The sequence below is a fragment of the Lissotriton helveticus genome, chromosome 5_1 (assembly GCF_964261635.1).
Source record: "Lissotriton helveticus chromosome 5_1, aLisHel1.1, whole genome shotgun sequence".
Classification (NCBI taxonomy): domain Eukaryota; kingdom Metazoa; phylum Chordata; class Amphibia; order Caudata; family Salamandridae; genus Lissotriton; species Lissotriton helveticus.
Window position 1 is genome coordinate 2,112,112,834 of NC_136065.1, and position 22,996 is coordinate 2,112,135,829.

The window sequence follows — 22,996 nt, forward strand, 5'->3', positions numbered from 1 at the left end:
TCCATCGTCCCTAAACTGCCTAGCAGCTTGTAGTACTGACATATTTTTATCTTTCCTATGTCTTTTTGCTTGCTTAATTTCTCACTGTTTGGCTTCCCTTCGCCAAAGGCGGAAAGAGTCAAACATTGCCGGCTGGGCTTTCTTCCTAAATAGCGCAACTTCCAGATTATCTAAAATATTTAATTCGAAACTACCATGTTGGGGCCATCGTAAAACACCATCTTTCTTCGTATAGCGGACCCATACTTCGTTATAAGTAATAGGACCCACTCCGTGTTTTGAATAGAGCTCATAAGTCGGAGTTCCAACCGGAGTTATCGGACACAAATCCTCCAATCGGGAATCCCTGTTACAACCACAACTAAACCATTTCCTAACTTTGCTAAGACCAGGCATCTTATAGCTCACTAATCTAGCTTCAAACTTCAAGGGGTTATCAACTATCGATATACTCGTAAATATACGAGCCCCTCGGCTTCAATTGTTGCAGCAACCGAATCAAACAAAACCAAGAACCAAAACAAAGTCGTGGGAGCGACCGGCTTATACTTAACCAAAATATCTGTCACGCCACCAGAAGACCGTCTATCGTCTCGCTCTACAAATAATCAATCGAGGGTCCAAGACAGGGCGAGAGTCAGGGCAGCAGTCCTTCGTAGCCGTCGGAAAGCGGGAAGCCTCGCAGAAAACACCTTCGGTCCACCTCGACATGCAGGGGTCGATGAAGTGGCGGCCTTCCTCCAGAATTTCCTCACGTGGCTCCTCACGATCCTCGGGCTTGGACCGGTACCGCTGAAGTTGCCCCACGTTGGGCGCCAACTGAAGAACCGGGTTTTCAGAACCCAGCGGCGTCAGGGACACGCCCGAAGTCTTCGGATTCCCCTGTCCTGGCAAACAGAGACACGGAATACTTCTAGGTGGCGTGGGAGATCAAATTTATTAGCTGCAGCTAGTAACAGTAAACCAAGCAATACAACACGGTGTACAACTCAGGAGACTGCTCAATTTTCGTAGAGCAAGACACCACTTTTTATCACCAATTCGCTCCATTACATATGCACACCCACTGCGGCAAATTCTGACCAATGAAAATACATTTCTACACATTATTACATTCCAAAAAGCTCACTTTACATCGTACCAACCCACAAGTTAATTATTAGGACTGTCCCAAATTCGATTACCACAAGCCGGACAAACCCATAATTGAAAGCACTACCCATGTAATGAAAAGTCGTAAAGAAAAGAAACAATTCAGATGTTGAGTAGGATAAGATATGTGCAAGAAACTAAAAGTTAACGATATCCTGAACATTGATCAGTAATTTCCAGACAACGATCGGCTAAAGAAACTAGTTTCATGAAAGGGTCAGTTTCAGGTGACGGGGTCAGCATCTTGCAGTTCACTCGCAAGTCGAAAAGGCCCACGTTAATGCTTACATGAACAACAAGGCCCATGCAACTTCGTTCGTTCGTTTACCCCTATGGCCTACGTGAGGGCAACACAAAATGGCGTCACGAACAACGCAAACAAAATGGAGTCCGGTCCCGAAAGCCACGGAACCTCATTTCCAATATGCCAGGGCACTCTTTAACTATATCCTGGGCAACCCACTGGACTCTGAGCTTAAGCTTGATAGTGCACTCAGGGTGGGACCACCACGCCCCGACACGGTCCCACCCTCGGACATATTAGTATGCATTCAAGATTATCGAACCAAGGAAGAAATTCTTCAGAACGCCCGACAGAAACACCCTTGACTTTCCGCAGACAGAACCCTGTCCTGTATCAAGACCTAGCAGCCCTCACCCTGCAAAAAAGGAGAACCTTTAGACCTGTTACCTCGTACCTCCGCCAACGCAATGTTTCCTTATTTTCCGAATGGAAGGCAAACTTTTCCAGCTACGCTCCCTTACGGAGCCCTGCCGCCTGCTTGGTATAGATCCTCCATTGGCGGAGAGTAGAGACGACGGCTCTACCCCCCAGATGGAGGACACGAGGCCACGCTGGAGACAACAACAACGACGCCGCCGGCCACAGCGGCCAGACCCCGCCGAGAACTCAGAGGGACGAAAAGCGGTGCTCGAGACTGTCCACAAAATTGGCGAAAACACAGCCTTGCTGAAGCTCATTTGCCCCACTGACTCTTCTTGACCTATATCTTCTCATAATGGGCTGCCTGTGGGGAGGTGGGGGATACCCCTGGCGGCAACTTTCCCCCAATGGAGAGATTCACACGCTCATCTGAGGATGACTGACTTTATTGTGATTACACTATTTCTCTTTTTCACTTCTGCCCTATGCAGAGGAGTTTCACTTTATTTGTTTTGGGGGGTTTAGAGGTTTTATGGACCCTTGTCCACCCCTTTTTATCGATAATACAGCTATGTATAGGTAGAGCCCTGTGGCATCATAATCCGCTCCCTACGAGCACAGGGAAAGACACTGGGCTCCACCCATGGCCCTCATCATTCCCGCCGGAATGATTGGCCCCCACCACACTTAAGACACTCTCTCTGACGTAAAGGGGCTCAACAACCCTGTTAAACGCAAAGCAGTTTTTTCCTGTCTTGAAAATACTAATGCCGATATTTGCCTCTTGCAGGAAACACATCTCTTATCCAAAGACTGTCACCGCCTTAAGTCCCGTAAATTCCCAACTCAACTGCTCTCCTCTGGTCCCACCAAAACAGCAGGAGTCGCTATACTAGTTGCTCAGGTGTTTCAGGGTCAGGTCCTTCACAAAGAAGCCGAGATTAAGGTGAGACTCCTTACATATTGCTTCACCCTAGGAGGCCTCACATTCATGGTGGGCTCCGTGTACGGCCCCAATGAGGGACAAGAAAGGTTTTTACACACAGCGCTCACCGAAGTGACAGCCACGACGGGACGACGGATCTTATTGGGGGGAGGCCTGAATTGGGTTTTTGACAATGTAGCAGACATATCAGGCCACCGCACAGGGCAGACTGGGGCGTCATCACCTGCAGGGCTGGCGCGCTTGCGAGTCTTGGGCCTCAAAGATTTGTGGCGCAGTTTCCACCCCAACTCCAGGGAATACTCTTATTACTCTTATTCCCACAAAACATACGCTAGACTGGACTACCTGCAGACCTCAGCCCCTCTGCATGCGCTAGCATCGACCGTAGAAATAGGAGTAGCTTCCCTATCAGACCATGCACCAGTACTTGCCACCTTCACTCTTCTCCCCATGCAGTGATCCATGCGACAATGGCGCCTTCGTGACACTCTTACACTGTGCATCAGTGGTAGAACAACTGCAGTGCACAATAAAAGATTATCTCTCCACAACGATAATAATCACACGTCCCTAGCCACACAATGGGCAGCGCTCAAAGCAGTCTTACGTGGGGAAATACTGGCCATTTCAGTGGCAGAAATCGCAGACTGCGAGCCTAAGAGAGAAGATCTCACCCAAAAAACAAAGGAGCTTGAACAGATGCATCAGCGGACAGGGGCACCACAGATTTGGCGTCAACTGAAGGCCGTGCAGCAACAGTTAGCAGCACTTGATCAGGACAGGACAGAGTATGCAGCCCTTCGGCTGCGACATGCTTATTACACCGGGGTGACAGATGTGCTCGACTCCTTGCACATAAATTGCGGGAGACCGGACAGAGACAAGGGGTTCAGGAGATCTACGATGGGGGCGGTCGCCGGGTCTCAGAGGACTCCGATATCGCTGAGGCGTTCCGAGATTTTTACGCCCGCTTATATGCTAGCACACCCTTGTCCTCTACAGACGGTGCTGATTACCTCACAGCCACCGACCTGTCTACTCAGACTAAAGCGCTGGCTGATATTTTGGACAGAGATGTAAGGATAGCCATCTCTCGCCTTAAGCCTGCCAAGACCCCTGGGCTGGATGGCTTTTCGGACACATTTTACAAAACCTTCTGCACGCTGGTGGCCCTGATTTTCACTAAGCTTTTTAATTCCTTCACGGAGCCCAGGGCGATTCCGGGAGACTTGCTGGAAGCCTCCATAGTGGTCATCCCAAATTCGGGCAAAGATAGAACGACATGCGGAGCCTACCGCCCTATATCTCTCCTTAACGTGGACATTAAGCAGTACATCGGGATTTTGGCCACTCGCCTCGCGCCTTATATGCTGGGCCTGATAGACCCGGATCAAGCAGGCTTTATCCCCCAGTGCCAAACAAGTGATAACACAAAGCGGGCTCTCCACCTTATCGAGAAAGCCTCTAAAACGCAAGGGCAATACATGTTACTCCCCATCAACGCCGAAAAGGCCTTCAGTAGGGTCCACTGGCCATACCTGAAATAGGTCGTCGAATGGGTGGGGATGGGGGAGAAGTTCCGAACGTGCATCTTCAACTGCTACCGGTCTCCAACGGCCCCAGTGCGTGTAAACGGCCACACGTCATCTCGGTTTCCCATAGAGAGGGGTACTTCTCTTCGCTTTCTACATGGAACCCTTGGCCTCCCACTTTCAACACAACCCAGAGATAACAGGTATTAAATTTGGGGGGGACATCCACACGATTAGTTTATTGCAGATGATGTCCTGATCTCGTTATCGAACCCGACTCTCGCACTTCCGGCATGCCTCACAGAAATGGAGACCTTTGCACAAATTTCGGGGTTTAGGGTGAATATAGATAAATCAGTGGCGTTCGACCTCTCCTTGACGTCTTTCACCCGGGCACACCTTCAGGACCGCCACACTATACAGTGGGCGTCAGGTTCAGTTCCAAATCTCGGGATTCAGCTAGCTACCTCTCTGCCAACTATGGTGACTGCACGGTTGCGGGTGAAAATACCCAAGGAACTGGGCCAATGGAAGCACTACCGGCTGTCCTGGCTTGGTAGAATCCAGACAGTTGAAATGACTATACTGACCCATCTTTTTTATCTGTTCCAAACTTTGCCTCTTCGACCCCCACAGGGGTGGCTACAACAAACCCAGTTTGAACTGGCACATTTCATTTGGAACGGTCGCAAACCACGGATGAAGCAAGCTCTGATGGTGCTTCCCCCTGAGGAGGGGGGCCTCGGTATTCCTGACCTCCAGCTTTATTTTCAGGCTGCTTAATTACGTCACTTAGTGTAATGGAGCCGGCTGGAGTCGGAAAAACACTGGCTATTCCAAGACCAAGCAGTAGCTGCCAGGCCCCTGCAGGGGATCCCCCTCCTTCGTAAGGTGCATAGCCCACTTAATCTATACACGTCCTCTATCACCCGAGCCACCCTTGAAGCATGGGACCGCATCAACGTCAAGCATAATTCAACCACTTTCCCTTCGCCGCTGATTCCCCTATTCGACAACCCTGACTTCCATCCAGGCCTGGATATAGCCACCTTCACACAGTGGAGGTCCACAGGGTGTTGTTCCCTTGGCCATTTGTTTGACGTGGATGGGGTCATATCATTCCAGCAGCTTAAGTCGGCTATGGGTTGCCCAAACCGAAAGGCATCAATACCTCCAGATTAGGCATTAGGCCTTACACAACCAGGTTAGACCCTCTGCCAATAGACACCTCTCCGCATATGAAAAGTGGCTTATAAACCGCACCTCAGACAAAAAACTCATTTCAAATCTTTATAAGATGCTGCTTATTAGGAACATACACATGTACTATGCTAGCCGCGAGAGATGGCAAAGAGATCTAGGGAGAACACTTAGCCATAAGGAATGGGAGGAGGTGTATTATAGAGCCTGTCATTCGGCATTTCATATGGATTGACCGAAACCCTTACCAAACTGCCCACTTATTGGTATTATACCCCCTGAGCGTCTACACTTAATGGATCCTCTAAAGGGACGGAATGCTGGCGTGGATGTGGGGGCCGGGGCACTCTTGTGCATCTATTGTGGGAATGCGCTCATCTCCAGCCTTACTGGGCCCAAGTGCTCGAGGGTGTAGATAAGCACCCCGATACGCAAATACCATGTTATCCCGCATACGTCCTCCTGGGCCTCCCAAACCCATTAACCTATTCATTAAAATCCCGCAGAGGCTGCCTGATTGCAATAGCGCTAGGATCAGCAGTCCAAAACATTCTGACACACTGGCGTACCCCTCAGATTCTTACCTTCGCAGGTTGGCTGTACCACCTCCTGATATGGAGAAGTTAACTCTGACTATAGCAGGGAAGGGATACACTTTCAACGATCTATGGCAACCGTTTCTGTCCCTCCTTTCTTCTGAATTCAGGGAAGTCACCTGTCCCAGGTATCTCTACCTTTTGCGTCTCTCTGACCAGCAACCGGCAGGGTCATGATGTCCTATTCAGCATGACTAACATTGGGCCATGTTCCTTTCAGTTTGTTTTTCTTAGTGGACAAGGGGCGGGGTGGAGGGTGGTAGGGGGGGTTGGATTAAGATTCCTTTATAAGTCATGTTCTGTTTTATCTAATTGCCTCAAGTGCTTTATTTGCACTGATTTCTTGGCTACGGCATGCCTTGGTCGGGTGCCCACGGCTCTAGTATTGCCTCTGAAATGCTGAATGTTTTGAAAATGTTTCAATAAAAAGATTTAACCCCTTGGCCACGGCGGTAATTCCGCCGCGGCGCTGGGGGGGAGGGGCGGCCGCGTGGCACTGCCATGCTGGTGACGGAACCACTCCGTCACCAGCCACGGGCGCGCTGTGATTGTGACGGAGTGGTTCCGTCACGGCCCCGCCCGCCTAATAGAACGCCCCGCGCAGGCGCGAAATTAGCACCTCGCAGGCGCGGCGGCCTGGCCGTGACGGAACCACTCCGTCATTAGCACATCCCACCCGTGGCTGGTGACGGAGTGGTTCCGGCACCAGCATTCAAGGGGTTAAACCATAAAAAGTGGGTGCTCTGGATGGGACCAGGAAAACCACACCACAGGTCGGGCCCTGTGAGAGGGAGTTCCCTGGCCAAAACTGGGTCAGAAGGTGAACTGCATGCCCCCCCTTTCTTTTTATAAAAAAAATTAATTAATTTAAAAAGCGGCAGACCCCAGGGAATGGGGTCCCCAGGGCTAAAAAGGTCCTGGGAGGGGGCATTTGGCCTCCTCCCTTTAAAGAAAATAAGAGGAAAAAAGGCCAGGGGATGGGGCCCCGGGCCGAAATCGACCAGGGCAGAAGGGCTGCACATGCCCTCCGCCATTGAAAAAAGGCCAGGCCAAGAGAGATTGTGTCCCCAGGGCTGAAACGGCTTGAAAAATTAAAGAAAAAAAAATCAGCAAATCTCTAGAGGCCACGCCCCCTTCCTCACCACTCCGCAAATGCATTCCTGGTGCACTGCCAGTTGGAGGATGAAGTCCCTTTTGGCTCCAGGGGGTCCTTGCCCTCCTGTTACCTCCAGTATGTCCCACACAGCGGGATTTCTAAGAGGTCTTTGGAGGCCAGGCCCCCTTTCTCCACCCCTCTGCAAACGGGTGGTGGAAAAAGGGGGCGTGGCCTCCGAGACCTTTTAGCAGTTGCGCTGTGTGGCAGTTACTGGCGGTAACAGGAGGAGTTGTTGGCCCCTAAGGACGTCCTTGTGGGATAACCTCCCCTCCTAGTACCTTCATTAAGTCCCACACAGCGGGATTGCTGATAGGTCTTCGTGGCCCGTCCCCTTTCTCTACCACTCTGCAAATACATCTCCTGGCACACTGCTAGTTGGGGAATGAAGTCCCCTCTGCTCCAGAGGATTCTTGGGCCTGAACAACCCCTCCTTTTACCTCCAGTAAGTCCCATACAGCAGGATTTCTAAGAGGTTTTCGAGGCCACGCCCTATATATTATATATTCTCCATCAAATTATGAATAATGTCTTTCTCATGAAAGGAACGTTTCTTTTCATTTTATTTAGTCGGTACAAATATCACCATATCACCACCACCAACCTGTTTGAACCAAACTGCTATTGCTTACATATGTATATATGTGTATCTATGTTTAGGAATACATATGTATATTCACTGAAAAAACCAAAGGTTACAGGGACGTTATAGTCAGGAAATAGAATTAAAAAGAAACCTTCAAAATTCACCAACAAAAACCAAAGGTTACCAGGACGTTATAGTTAGGCTCACATTTCACTTGTACAAAACCAGAGAAATTCAGCAGTTAAAGTTACCTAAGCTAACTATAACTTACTCCCCAAAATGCACTGTTTTATGACCTCACTCACGAAATGGTCAATGACATCATTGATGATATCACTAATGACATCTCAAATGACATCACTGATGACATCATCCAGGAGTGTAAGTTTTTTCTAAGAGTTTGTTTGTTAAACATTTATAATAAGCTCAGGTAACTATAACTGCTGAATTTCTCTTGTTTTTATACAACTGAAATGTGAGCTGAGCTCAACTATAACGTCCCTGTAACCTTTGGTTTTTCAAGTGAATTTCTAAGGTTTTTTAAACTCTATTTCCTAACTATAACGTCCCTGTGGCCTTTGTTTTTTTCAGTGAAAATATATATATATGTTGGGCAGGGGAATGGAAGGCATCCCAAAGGGGCAGATGCTTCCCCCAGCACTTTAAAAAGCACCTCGCTTTTTCTCACAGTATTCCTGCCCTGAAATTTGGATCTCTGGATCTGCAATTTCGAGAGTAGATGTGTGAATTTTTGGCAAGACTAGATATTCACAGACCAACTATGCATGGAAAAGACCATGTGAAGTAAGTACTGTTGACTCCAGGGCTACCTGGTCCTGGGCCCAGAGCCTTGGTGCACAGCCACAGTACAGTGAACCCAAACCTTGTCCCCTGCAGATATGGAGGGGTTTGGCTGCGCACTGCACATTTCAATGCATTTCAAACTATCTCTCAGGCAAAATCTCAAACTAACCACTTGACCATATTATGACCATTAGATTGTCACTCTGCAGAAGCACTGCACCAACTCTCAACCACTGCATCTCATGCACTAGACTAGACCAACTCTCAACATAACCACTAGATTGCATCTAAAGCTGACTACTGCACTACTCCTAAACGTAACCACTAAAACGTACATCACCTTATCCAGTGGCTCACATCTTGATTAACCACAAAAACACACTTTAACATAAACATTATGCCAGTTCTCAACTTAACCACTAGATATCACATTGGTCTAAGAACTAGACTACATCTTAGCTTAACATACTACATCTCAACCAACAGACCGCCTTGCAGCTTAACCAATAGATCACAGGCCTGATTTGCAAAGGTAAACTTACACTTTTGTGTATGTTTAAGATTGCTTGCTACTCACAAAGGTATTTTACTAGTTGTATCTTTATGATTGCCGAGTCTCCATACATCGGAAAATAGGACTGTCCTAACAGTTTATATGTGAAGTCTCTGCAGTCATACAAATACTATGAGTAAAATAACATTCTGAATATCAAACAATCTTAAACTTACACAAAAGTGTGTTTACCTTTGCGAATCAGGCCCCATGTGTCAAAATACCAACTAAACCAATTCTCAACTTAGCAACTAGATGATATCTCAGTCTTGGTCTCAATATAGACGGAATCCCTATATTGCCTTTTTCAAAAAGGAAGTTAAAACAATATTGATGAAGAAACTTCTGCCTTAGAACCCTAGCTTCCAAAGCTCGAGGACTCGCTGGTTTTTATGAGACTGTTATTATTGTATGTTGTTTTGTTGCCTTGCTGTTACTTCCTCATAACTTTTATGATTGCTAAATTGTAAAGCGCTCTGATACCCCCATGTGGTCATGTTCGGGCTACATAAAACCTTTCAAATAAATAAATGACAACTTGCATTCCCCTGAACACAACTACTAGTCCACCTTAACTATTAGCCTGCAACTAAACATACCCACTAGACAACATCTCAACTGCTAGATGACATCGCCACATAACAACTAGATCAGGTCTTACCTCTCCTGTATGCAAAGGTTACTGCCTTCTGGATGGTCAGTTCCAGGGGTATAATCTTCAGCGGGTTTCTAAATTCTGACTCTGGCAATGTCAGGAGGTTTCTGTACTGCTGACCATGGCATGCGCCTTGCACTGCTTGCGTAAATACTTCCTCAAATGGATTATTACAGTCAGTAAACTACTTCTGACTGGTATACTCTGGAATCAAAGACTTGTTTTGCATCTGAAAACTAGACATGCAGCACTGTTGAACTTTCTGTTCCATTTCAGAGACACCAGGAACACTCTGCATAAACTACTAGAACGATAGTGTATTGATACAGGCGATACGCCAAAGATACCGCTTAATCGCACCTAGTCATGAAATCATCTTTCGCTTGAAGTGTTGAGATCAATGTTTTCTCTTCCACAGGCAAAACTCCTCGCTCATCAGCTGAAAGCAACACACCTGAGACGCCAGGACTTCCTTGAGAGCGACACATCTCCATTGGCTGCAGAGGCTGCTGATTATATAGATGATGGCAAGGTATGGATTGACGTGTACCTATCTCCACGCTCATAACAGGCTGAACTTGCTGAACAAAACATGCTAAGTTACACATGGAAAACATAATAGGCAGAACTTTAAATCCTTACATACCTCATTGTTTCAGTTCGTCCCCCTCATGTGCCTTATCACTGGCCCACCTGAGTCACTGTTCCCTGAAGTGTCCCCAATCAAAAACAAACTCTTTATTATCCTTTCCTTTTCTTTTTACATATATTGTGACAACTTAATATATAAGCCCAATCTATCCAGGAAACTCTATCCATCCAACCTCAACAGGTGTATAGAAGAGAAACAGTAAGTTGACAAGAAAATTACCCAGGTAAAGAAATGCCCATGTACTATTCCTTGACAACCTTAATAACCCCCAAAAACTTGCGGATACTGTGTCAGCCCCAAAAACAAGACATTGTCAATGAACGCCGGCTATTTGACTGCTTCCCCACTGAATGCTGTCCCAGCTTGTTGCACTGGTATCTCCAGCGTGCACGTGGAATCATTTTCCATACACCACGACTGCTTCCAGGCTTCAATCCTGTAGAATCTCCCATCCATTGAGACCATATCATGCGATCAGGTCCCTATGTTCTTGTCCTGTTTAATGCCTTTGAACTTACCCCTAGTTTGATACATTGATCTCAACTTTGGAGGCTTTTACACAACTTGACAAGCAGCTCAGGGTAAAAGCTGTGTTCATCACTTGCATCGAATAAAGGACTGATTCACTTCTGACCTCCCCAAGAATCAACTAGCAGAGGCATCTCTAAAACTCAACTAGTACATCTCAATGTACAACCATGGTCACACATGGATTGAATAAAGGATGCTTAACTGTTATGTTATGTTATAAGGTCTCTTATATAGCGCACGGCTACTCCAAGGAGTGTCCCGGCGCTTTGGCAAAGAGAACTGGGAAAGAGTACACAACACAGCAACCCACAGAGGGCCAAAAGAAAATTATTGAGAGAAAAGCCAGGTCTTCAACTCCTTTCTGAAAGAGAACAGACTGTTGGCTTTTCTTAGGGAAACGGGGAGCTCATTCCAGCACTGAGGTGCCAGGTATCGAAAGGAGCGACCTCCAATACGTGCACGTCTAATGGGGGGAACAACGGCTTTGGCCAACAAGGCCGACCGTAGAATCCTCCTAGGCGGGTAGAAGGCCATACGCTTCCCGATGTATTTAGGGCCAATCGAATGAAGGGCCTTAAAAGCAAGGGTCAAAACCTTAAAAGTGATTCTGTTAGAGACAGGAAGCCAATGCAGTCTCTTGAGCAGCTCCAAGGCTTTTGCCCTGCGCTGAAGACCAAAGATGGCTCTTGCAGCAGAATTCTGCACAATCTGCAGACGTGCCAGAAGATATTTGGGCAGACCGAGGTAGAGGGCATTCGCGTAGTCCAAACGCGAGCCTGTCAAAGCCTGAACAATGGTTTTTTTATGTTGCAGAGACAACAACGGGAGAAACTTCCGCAGCATTTTCAGAATGCCAAAGCATTTCCCGGACAGCCCAATGATCTGGGGTCTGAACGAAAGGCCGTCATCAAACAGAACACCAAGATTTTTGGCTTTTGAAGAGGCATCGTCGGGAGGAAACATGTCCAGAGGCCACCATGTCTTCCAGCTGGGATCAGGCGGACATCCGAAGAAAAGCAACTCCGATTTATCGGAGTTGCATTTCAGACTGTGCCGCTGAAACCAGTCAAAAACAGCGCCCAAGCATTCTTTGATCCGACTACCATCGAAGGCCTCACCCTTATTACAGGTGAAAAGAAGCTGGGTGTCGTCAGCATAAGATATGATCCGGGCACCAAAGGATTCCGCCACCGCCGCCAGAGGGGCCATATAGATATTGAAGAGGGTGGGGCTCAGGATAGACCCCTGAGGAACCCCCACCTCCAGTGGCAGCATTTCGGCGGAGAACGGAGGTGCCCAGACCACTTGGCGGCCGGTCAGAAAAGACTTAAACCAGTTCCACACCGTCCCACGAAGGCCGATCTCCCAGAGTCTTAAAAGGAGACCGTCGTGGGGAACGGTGTCGAAAGCCGCCGACAAATCCAACATAACCAAAATAGCCTTACCCCCAGAGTCAAGAGTCTCTCTGATGGCATCGGTGATCTCGAGAAGGGCTGTCTCCGTGCTAAGATTAGCACGGAAACCCGATTGAGAATCATGCAAGATGTTGTTGCTCTCGATAAAGCTGGAAATGGAGAGATGCACGTGCTTCTCAGTCACCTTTGCCAGAGCAGGGAGGAGGGAGATCGGCCTATAATTGGCTTGGATAAGGGGATACAAAGTGGGCTTCTTGAGCAGCGGAGCAGCGGCAGGATCAGGGCATGTTTCCAAGCCTGAGGTACCTCTCCTGTGATCAGGGAGGAATTAAGCAGCGGATTAAGCAAGGTGTTAACTGCAGGCGCTACTCTCCCCAGGCATTTCGCTGGACAAGGATCAAGTGGCGAGCCAGATTTTAGCCGAGACAGGAGATCAAGAGAAGTAGCAGAAGACATAGGAGGAAAAACGGAGAGAAATGGACCTTTCCCTTCCAATGAAAAGGGTAAAGTGGTCAGGTGGCTAGCAGCTGAAATAGAGCCAGCATGGGGGAAAGAATCCTGAATGGATTTAATTTTATTTATGAAAAAATCACCAAGCTGGCTGATCCAAGCTTCGGTGTGAGAGTGGGAGGGCGTACTCAAGGAGGGGGAGGTGAACTCTTTTACTATCCTAAAGATTTCTTTACTCATGTTTTCAGCTTCATCGATTCTACGCTCCAGGTATACTTTTTTTCCATCCATAATATGTTTATGATAAAGCCTGATAGCATCCCTATATTTTACTTTATCACCCGGGTCATACATGCGCCGCCAAGCTCTTTCAGCCTTCTTACAGTCTTGGCGCATCTTACCAAGAGAGGGAGTAAACCAAGGGGCCGAGGCATGCCTACCCGCAGACTTGGCTGGCTTTCCAGGGGCTAACTCCTCAAATCTAGCTATCAGCCACTTCTGGACCAAATCAAGATTTTCCTCCAAATTACCAGATAGCTGACAGGGATGACGGCGGAGAGCATCAGACAACATTTCCACCGAAACCTGATGAAATGGCCGGGCCACCCCTCTAACATCTTTCAGCGATCTTGGGCAAGTCATAGCAGAGGAAAGAATACGAAAATTAATTAAAAAGTGATCTGACCATAGGACTGGAAGCGGCGGGGACACGTCAATCGGCCTAGTCGAAAGTATCTGGTCAATGGTATGGCCTTTAATATGGGTGGAACTGGTGATGTAGGGGACCAACCCTAACGAAGAGGCAATGTCCTGCAACTTAATAGTATCAGGATCCGTTGTATTATCCATGTGAAGATTCAAGTCTCCCAATAAAAAGCAGTGCTCGGATCTAAGGCAGGGCACGGAGAGCGCCGCCTGCAGTTCATCAAAAAAAGAGCCGAGGGGACCAGGAGCTCTATAGATAAGGATCCCTGCGCATGCTTGACAGGGAGATAGCCGAAGGGTAAAACCCAAGGCTTCACAACCCGCGATGTTATCAACGGGAAAAGGCGTGCAAGGGAGATGCTTATCCACAATCAGTGCCACACCCCCGCCCCTGCCTACCACTCTATCCCTCCTAAAGATTGTGTAATCCGGAGGTATGGCAGTCACCAAATCTGGACCAAAGCACTCTCCCAACCAGGTCTCAGTTAGAAACAGACAGGATGTTTTAGAGTCCGACAACAAATTCCAGATGTCAATGGAATGTCTACTGAGGGATCTGGTATTAAGGAGAGAACATTGATTGTACGTGAGTGGGGTCTCGAGTAAGAGTCCATCCTGACCAGGAATGCGCCAGCCGCAACCCGAACAGCCCTTCCTAAGTGTTCGTCCACCCGGGAAGACATGATGGCATTTAGTGGAATGTCATCGCAACGCGAGTAGCTCCATGGAAGAATAGGAGAGCATGATGACAGGAAATGCAAACACGCCCCCAAAATATGAAAGAGGAAAGAAAAGAGGCCAGTAGTCCTACTTCGTCCGCCTCTGAGACGCTGACGAGCGCAGACGGGCAGGACTCTGGCACGACTCAGGCGCAGGGAGGGCGCTCCCGCTGCGCGTCACCTCTGCGAGCCAGGAAGAGTGCTTTAAATAGCCTGCTCTCTCAGTCCACGAGCGCAGGGACGCTCCAAGATGGCGGCGATACTTTCCTTCCTGATCCAAGATGGCGCTCCCCGCCCACAACCTCCCCGGAACCGGACCCGCAAAGCAGCGGTGAGGTTTCTGAAGAATTATGGTGCAGGTAAGGGGCAGGACAGGGTCGCTAAAAACAAGGGTAACTCGAACCAAAAAATTAAAATAAATAGAAAAACGGGCAATTTAAAATAAACAGACAGCGGTCTAAGCGCGCGCGACCAGCACAGAGGCGCTGAGGCAGACTCTAGCCGCAGGTCACCTTCACCAGGACTCAAAGGCATCTCCAAGACTCTACTAGTACACCTCAAAGTACAACCATGGTCATCACATGGATCGAATAAGGGATGCTTAACTCAAAGGCATCTCCAAGACTCAACTAGTACACCTCAAAGTACAACCTTGGTCATCACGTGGATCGAATTAAGAAGTGCCTACCTCAGAGGCAGCTCCAAGGCTCAACTAGTACACCTCAAAGTACAACCACGGGCATCTCATGGATCGAATAAAGGACCTCTTTCCTCACAGGCCTCCCCAACACTTGACTAGTACCCTACAACCTACAATTTTTGGTCATGTTACTGATAGAATAAAAGATTGCTTTACTCGCAGGCCTCCCGAACAATGAAATAGCACACTTAGCTAGCATCCCTTAAAGTACAAGCTGTGGTCATCTCAGGGATCGAACAAAGGAACGCGTTACATCCCAAGACTCGTCAGGCACCTCTCAGAGTCTCAACGTTGCTGCCACGCTTATAGGAGGAGCTAGAAAACTTTATCATGAGTCATATCCATGAATTCTTGGTTCAGACTGGCGACCCTTAGAAGTTCACAGCTCGTACAAGGTCACTGCTCCAGGAGAGTTGCCATTGTGTCATGGGACCTAGTGCAAGAAAGGAGATTGGCTCAATAGACTAGCTACCGTTAGAGGCACACAGCACATACAAGGTCACTTCACCAGGAGTGTAGCCAGTGTGCCTTGGGCCCTAGTACAAGGAGGGAGATGGCTTAATAGACTAGCTTCCCTCAGAAGAACGGAACTCGCATCATGTCACTGCATAATGAGTGTAGCCAGTGTGTCATGGGCCATAGTGCAAGGAAGGAGAAGGGCTCAATAGACTAGCTACTGTTAGAGGCACACAGCACATACAATGTCACTTCACCAGGAGCGTAGCCAGTGTGCCTTGGGCACTAGTGCAAGGAGGGAGATGAGCTCGTTAGAGTGGTGACCCTTAGAAACACACAGCTCCTACAAGGTCACCGCACCATGAATGCACCAGTGTGTCATAGGCCCTAGCACAAGGAGAGAGATGAGCTCAATAGATTAGCTTCCCTTAGAAGAACGGAACTCGTACTATGTCCCTGCATAAGGAGTGTAGCCAGTGTGTCATAGGCCCTAGCAAAAGGAAGGAGGAGGGCTCAATAGACTGGGTACCCTTAGAAGCATGCAGCACGTAGCCAGTGTGTCGAGGGCCATAGTACAAGGAAGGTGATGGGCTCAATAGACTAGCTTCCCTTAGAAGAAGGGAATTCGCACTATGTCCCTGCATAAGGAGTGTAGCGGGTGTGTCATGGGCCCTAGCTAAAGGAAGGAGGAGGGCTCAATAGACTGGGTACCCTTAGAAGCATGCATCACGTAGCCAGTGTGTCGAGGGCCATAGTGCAAGGAAGGAGATGGGCTCAATAGACTAGCTTCCCTTAGAAGAAGGGAATTCGCACTATGTCCCTGCATAAGCAGTGTAGCGGGTGTGTCATGGGCCATAGCTAAAGGAAGGAGAAGGGCTCAATAGACTGGGTACCCTTAGAAGGGTGCAGCACGTCGCCAGTATGTCGAGGGCCATAGTGCAAGGAAGGAGATGGGCTCAGTAGAGAGCGAACGTTAGAGGCACCAAGCACATACAAGGTTACTTCAAGAGGAGCGTGGCCAGTGTGCCATGGACCCTAGCGCAAGGAAGGAGATGGGCTCAATAGACTAGTGACCCTTGACTAGTGATTGATGGCACACTGACTACACACCTGGTGCAGTGTTCTACGTCACTGCACCAGGTGTGTAGTCAGTGTGCCATCAATCAATCAGGGTTGGCAAAGCGCAACTACTCACCCATGAGGGTCTCAAGGCGCTGAGGGGGAGGGGGCGGCTCAGTTGAGTACTGGGTCATACGAACAGCCAGGTCTTGAGGTCCTTTCTGAACTGGGGCAATGTGGGGGCTTGTCGGAGGTGGAGGGGGAGGTCGTACCAGGCCTTGGCTGCGAGGTAGAAGGACTAACCTCCCATTCTGGTCTTGTAGATGCGTGGGACAGAGGCCAGAGTGAGGTTGGCTGATCGAAGGTGTCTTTTGGATGCGTGGAAGGAGAGACAATTGCTCAGGTATATTGGTCTGGTGTTGTGAAGAGCCTTGTATGCATGCATGAGGAGTTTGAAGGTTACTCTTCTTTCGATTGGGAGCCAGAGGAGATCTCAGAGATAATGGGTGATGTGACTATGACGGGGGATGTTGAGGATCATTCTGGCTGTGGCGTTCTGGAAGGTCTGAAGTTTGCCAAGTAGTTTCTTGTTGATTCCGACGTAGTGGGCATTGCCATAGTCCAGTCTGCTGTTGATGAGAGCATGCATGAGAGTTTTTCTGGATTTGGATGGGATCCACCTGAACATCTTTCGAAGTATGCAGAGGGTGTTGAAGAAGGTCGAGGATATGGCGTTGATCTGGCGGCTCATTGTGAGCGATGAGTCTACTTTGATGCTGAGGTTTCGTGTGTAGTCCGTCTGGGTGGGGGGATTCCCGAGGGAGGGGGCCAACAGGAGTAGGTCCATACAGAAGGGGTGGAGCCAAAGATAAGGACTTATGTTTTCTCTGAGTTGAGGTTCAGGCAGCTGTTCTTCATCCAGGTGGCGCAACTTTCATTCCTTCTTGGATGTTGGGTTCATTGGTGATGGAGTGGATGAGCTGGATGTCGCTGGCAAAGGAGACGATGCTGAGCCTTTGGTTTCTGGCGATGGTTGTGATTGGGGCCATGTAGACGTTGAAGATAATGAGGCTGAGGGAGGAGCCAGGAGCACACCACAGTTGGTCTTTGTCGGTTCCGAGATGTAGGGAGAGTCTGACCCTCTGAGTTCTGGCGGTGAGGAATGAGCATTTTATTTATTTATTTATTTATTTATTGTCTTTACGATGCCATGGGCCCTAGCGTAAGGAAGGAGATGGTTTCAATAACCTGGGTCGCCTTAGAAGCAGGCAGCATGTACTACGTCACTGCACCAGGAGTGTAGCTAGTATGTCATGGGATCTAGTGCAAGGAAAGAGATGGGCTGATTAGATTGGGTTCCCTTAGAAGCGCGCAGCACGTACTATGTCACTGCACCAGGAGTGTAGCCAATGTGTCATGGGCCCTGGTGCAAGGAAGGAGATGGGCAAAATAGACTAGCAGCCCTTAGAAGCATGGAGCTTGCACTGCGTCACGGCACCAGGAGTGTAGCCTGTGTTTCAAAGGCCCTAGCTCAAGGAACAAAAGGGGTTCCTTAGAGTGGCACGCAGCACGTACAAGATAATTTCACCAGGAGCGTAGCCAGTGTGCCATGGGCCCTGGTGCAAGGAAGGACATGGGCTCACTAGACTGACGACCCTTAGCGGCACACAGCATGTACACGGTCACTGTACCAGGAGCGTAGCCAGTGTGCCATGGGCCCAGGTGCAAGGAAGGACATGGGCTGATGGACTAGTGACCCGTAGCGTCACGCAGCATGTACACAGTCATTGCACCAGGAGCATAGCCAGTGTGCCATGGGCCCTGGTGCAAGGAAGGACACGGGCTGATGGACTAGTGATCCTTAGCGTCACGCAGCATGTACACGATCACTGTACCAGGAGCATAGCCAGTGTGCCCTGGGCCCTGATGGGCTCAATAGACTGGTGAACCTTAGCGGCACACAGCATGTACATAGTCACTGTACCAGGAGCATAGCCAGTGTGCGATGGGCCCCGGTGCCAGGAAGGACATGGGCTCAATAGACTGGCGACCCTTAGCGGCACACAGCATGTACATGGTCACTGTACCAGGAGCGTAGCCAGTGTGCCATGGACCCTGGTGCAAGGAAGGACATGGGCTCAATAGACTAGTGTTAGAAATGGGATTTCCAGTTGGCTAAGGCTTGCGCCAAAGCCAGGCAGAAACCACCACTCTAGTCAGGGCAAGGGAGTTACACGCCAAAGATAACCACTGCTCACCCAGCAACAACACCCAAGGCCCACCACAAAGGAAACTTCACACAAGGTTATATATAAAAATAGCCTTTGTATTATACCAAACACATTAGATAATAAATACACACTTTACAATGTGCCATAGGCACGGGCAGAATCTACAGGGGATTATTTACATGGGACAGGGCCACATGGACCACTGTCAGGTATAAGCACTTTTAGAACTAGCACTTGGTAGAACTAGCACTCTGTAGAAATAGTACTTAGAACATAGAACACTTGTTGCACCAAATAACAAATATACCACTGGTAAAAGGTAAGTACCACCTACGCAACCCTAACCACCTTAGGAAAATATCACGCCGGGAACCAGGAACTCACTAGTATAACGATACTAGGAAAATGAACCACCTAAGCATAAAAATACATTTAGGGGTATAGGCCAGAAGCTTCACACATGATGCATAAAAAACACATTCAGAGGTGTCAGAACACAGGGTGCGCCAAACATACTACACACAGTACATTTCCTAACACCCACAGCATTAGCGCATAAATCACATTTGGCATAAACATGTACCCCACGCCAGGGCACAACAACACCAGAAGTATCCCCAGGCCACTTGCCTCTCAGGGGCTGAAACGCGCTGTGTCCAGCAAAGTCAGGGCCTGCAGCGCGGGCAGCCAAAGAAGGATGCAGGGGCCTAAACGAAGCAGCTGCCCACTAAGTGCTGGGCAGCTGTAGATCTCCTCTGCATTGGGGGAGCGGCCCTCTGTCAACCGGGGCCGCTCTACCCTTAGAAAAGCCCCTATGTGCGTGGAGCCTCATGGGCTTTAAAACAAATATGCCCCCGTGACGTTAGAGCCTCTCGGGCCCGCAATAATCCACTGGCAACTGGACCCTCATGGGCCCTGAATGAACTGTGGCCTCCAGCGTTGGAGTCCCCCCTCTGGGGACTCGGAAGACAATGGCCCCTGGAATCGTTGGAGTCCCGCTCTGGGGACTCGGAATAACAAAAATGCCCGGTAGCCTCTTAGGCTCTAAAACAATTTTGCCCACGTTGTTGGAGGGGCCTCGGGGCTCTAAGCAAATGCCTCTGACGTTGGAGACCCCCCCACACTCACCGGACTGCTCCTGGGGCGGCGTCTGCACGCGGGTGCTCTCCGGCGACTTTCCTGGGCGGGGGCTGCTCGGGGGAAGCTCCCCTTCTCACCCGGTCCTGCTCCTGGGGCCGGGTGTTTTTGAAGGCGGCGGGCGGGGCTCTCTTCCTCGGGAGAGCCTCGCTGGGGAGCCCGAACACTCCCCGTTCCTCTCCCGACACGGGGACGTCCTGGGAGGCGGGGTAGGCTCCCGTCTTCCCTCGAGAGCAAGGACGCTTCTCCTCACTTCCCTTGTGCACCGGAGCGCGGGGTGGGCTCCCGTTAGCTTCCGGTTCGACGGTCTCTACTTCCGGGTCGCCGCAGGCAGCGCGGCGGCCCGCAGGGGACTCTTTCTTGTTTGGCTGCAATCCGGGGTAGGCACCCGGGGAATAAAGAATAAAACTGGGTGGCACCCGATAGGAGAGGTAGGGGAAGGAGACCCTTCCCTGTGACTCCTGGTCCGCCTGAGGGTGGCACCCGATTAAATAAATAAACAATACCCAAAGTCTCACGGTGGGCACCTGCGCTGAATAAATGAAAATATGGGCACAATAAGCAGCAGGCAGTGCGGGGTGGGCACCCGCGCCGCAAATTAGCAACAAGCGGGATCCCCACGCCGGGGAATCCCTCGAGATGGGGAATTGCAGCTCGGGCTGCAGGCTATATTCCCAGCGCTCTCCTGAGGGAAGAATCAGGCGCTGCTCCAGCGCCACAGGAATTAGAGTCCAAAGTCCAGCAAGGTCCTCAGGAAGGCAGGGGGGCAAAGGCTGGGCCCAGGGGCCAGCTCACAAGGCCCTCCAGGCAGGGAGGCAGTCCCTAGTGGCGGTTCCTCCTGGCGCCCAGCAGCAGCAGGCCCCCCTCAACCTAGGATCAGGAGAAGAACCTTTTTAGGGGTCACAGCCCCTTTTTATACACCAAATTCCTTTGTCTGTGTCTGCAGGGTGGGGGGAAAACCAGTCGCAGCTGGTTTTGGAGCACTCTGTTGTGCTCAACCACTCTTCCCATTCACTAGTCAGGCTAGGGTCATCAGTCGCACCACAGGGGGTGGAGCCAGCATTGTGTGGGGAAAGCCCAGCCCTATTCAGGTCCCAGGTGCACCCCTCCCTCACATTAACATGCAGATCTCCCATTCACCACCGGGGCAGACCCATCCTGACTCATGGAGCCAGGCACACCAGCCAGTCCCAGCCAATCACAAGCCAGACAGCCATTTCACCTTTTATACACAGACAGGCCAACTTCTAGAAGTGGCACTTCCACAGTAGACACATTTATGCCGCACACATCATCGCGCAGCATTCAATCACACAAGTCCGCACATACCAAACTCGAGCCTGCACTCCCCACACATCAGGAACTAACATGGAACATACATTCCCCATGCATTTCAATGGGAGGGCAGGCCAACCTTACCACATGCACGCACTTTACCCTGGGGCACAGTGGTAAGGTACGCTGAAACCAAATATCACTAACACCAAGTCACCCTAATAAGCAAAAAGTTTAGGGGTGAACCTGCCAGAAGGGCCAAGTCCAACACAACCCCCTTCCAGCCAAAACGCAGGGTAGACCAGTCACCACCGTGATGGGCTTCCCTGCTTGGGGCGATAGAACACGGACGCGGACCCGCAACTGCAGGGACACCCTCCTGTTCTACACCACGGTGAACCCATGGGGTTCCTTCTAAAAACACTGTCTGGAACAACTGGGCTACCCCGCTGGTCCGTGGCAAGAACCAGGCCCTGCCGGTCCTTGCCTGTTCACAGAGTGGGGGGTAGGTACCCCTGGTACATAGTAGCCATTCTCCACTCTTCCTGTCTGTAGGACAGGGCTAGACTGCCACTGGTTCTCCAGTCTACACCCTCAGGCGGACCAGGAGTCACAGGGAAGGCTCTCCTTCCCCTACCTCTCCTACTAGGGTTCCTCGTCCTTTGAGAGGTACCCTTAGAACGCCATTCTCCCAACCTAGGGTTTAACCCCTCAGGTTGCATCGGGGTCAGAGGCGGGCTCTCCCACCCTCTGCACCCCCTTCCAGAGTTCTGCACCCTCCCAACTGGAGCGGTACCCCTGGAAGATGAACCGGTCAGGACGCTGGTTATAGACGTCATACCCTTCAGGTCAGGCGGATCCTGAACCTGGCCTCCAACCTCTGGTCTAAAACCTTTGGTGGAATAATTGCCTGGCACTCCAGGACTTCTGGTGATTTACACACCACCCCCCTGAGGCTGACACATGACTCATATGTCGTGTGACTGTCTGTGTGGCACAGATTTCCCGTCCCCTGTCCATCTGACAGTGCGTGAAGACCCCCCAGAACAGAAGTGGTGTCGCCCGGGTCCCCCCAAGGGAATCTAGCCCAACTGGCTAGTCCCTGGTCCACTGGTTCTTCCACTGGGGAACTCATCCCCCAATCACTCCTCACTTCGGACTCCTGTGCCCTCCCAACTGGAGTGGCACTGCCAGACACTAGAACCACTGGAGCTCTATTTACAGACTCTCCAGGTACTCTATACACTAGGTGATCTTTCTCAAGTGGACTAACAGGACAGCCCAGGTCCCCAACCCTGTGTTCCCTAAAGAAACCACCCAGGTTCTGAGACAGGGCTTCGGGCATCTGAGGACTCTCAGTCACATACACTTACTCCCGCTCCACTGAGACAGGTAGTAAGCCCCTACACCCCTCTCACTACACTGGGACCTAGCTGGGCTACTTTGAACCTCTTCCACCACGCTGGGCTGGAAGATACCTGAACCACTACTTTTGGAATCACTCACCAATGACTCTTCAGAACCTCTAGCACTTTCCCAGCTGTCTGCTTCCTTGGCAAGCGTTCAAGGGCAAAAGGAGTCATACCTCAACAGGTGCTGGCGCAACTCCGGCCAACAACGACTGAGCACCTGCTCTTTGAGAACAATATCAAACAGTTTGTCAAAATCAGGTCCCGTGGGAACCTCTAACCACTCAATCAGTGCCACCTGACATTCCTTTGTGAAGTCTTCCCAAGACTGGTGAGACCGTTTTTTACTGCCCCTGAATTTTAACCTATACTCCTCTTCTTTGGAAACAGGTACCATACTCTGGGAATGGGACTCC

General features: G+C 49.9%; 1 protein-coding gene across 2 annotated transcripts in view; it reads left to right on the forward strand.

The window, feature by feature from the left end:
* Positions 1-22,996, forward strand: part of AK8 (adenylate kinase 8) — an 813,765-nt gene that overhangs the window by 225,440 nt on the left and 565,329 nt on the right. For both annotated transcript variants that reach the window (XM_078646171.1, XM_078646172.1), the window contains exon 4: positions 10,260-10,373. In XM_078646171.1, the coding sequence (XP_078502297.1) occupies positions 10,260-10,373 (114 nt within the window). The remainder of the gene's footprint in view (positions 1-10,259; positions 10,374-22,996) is intronic.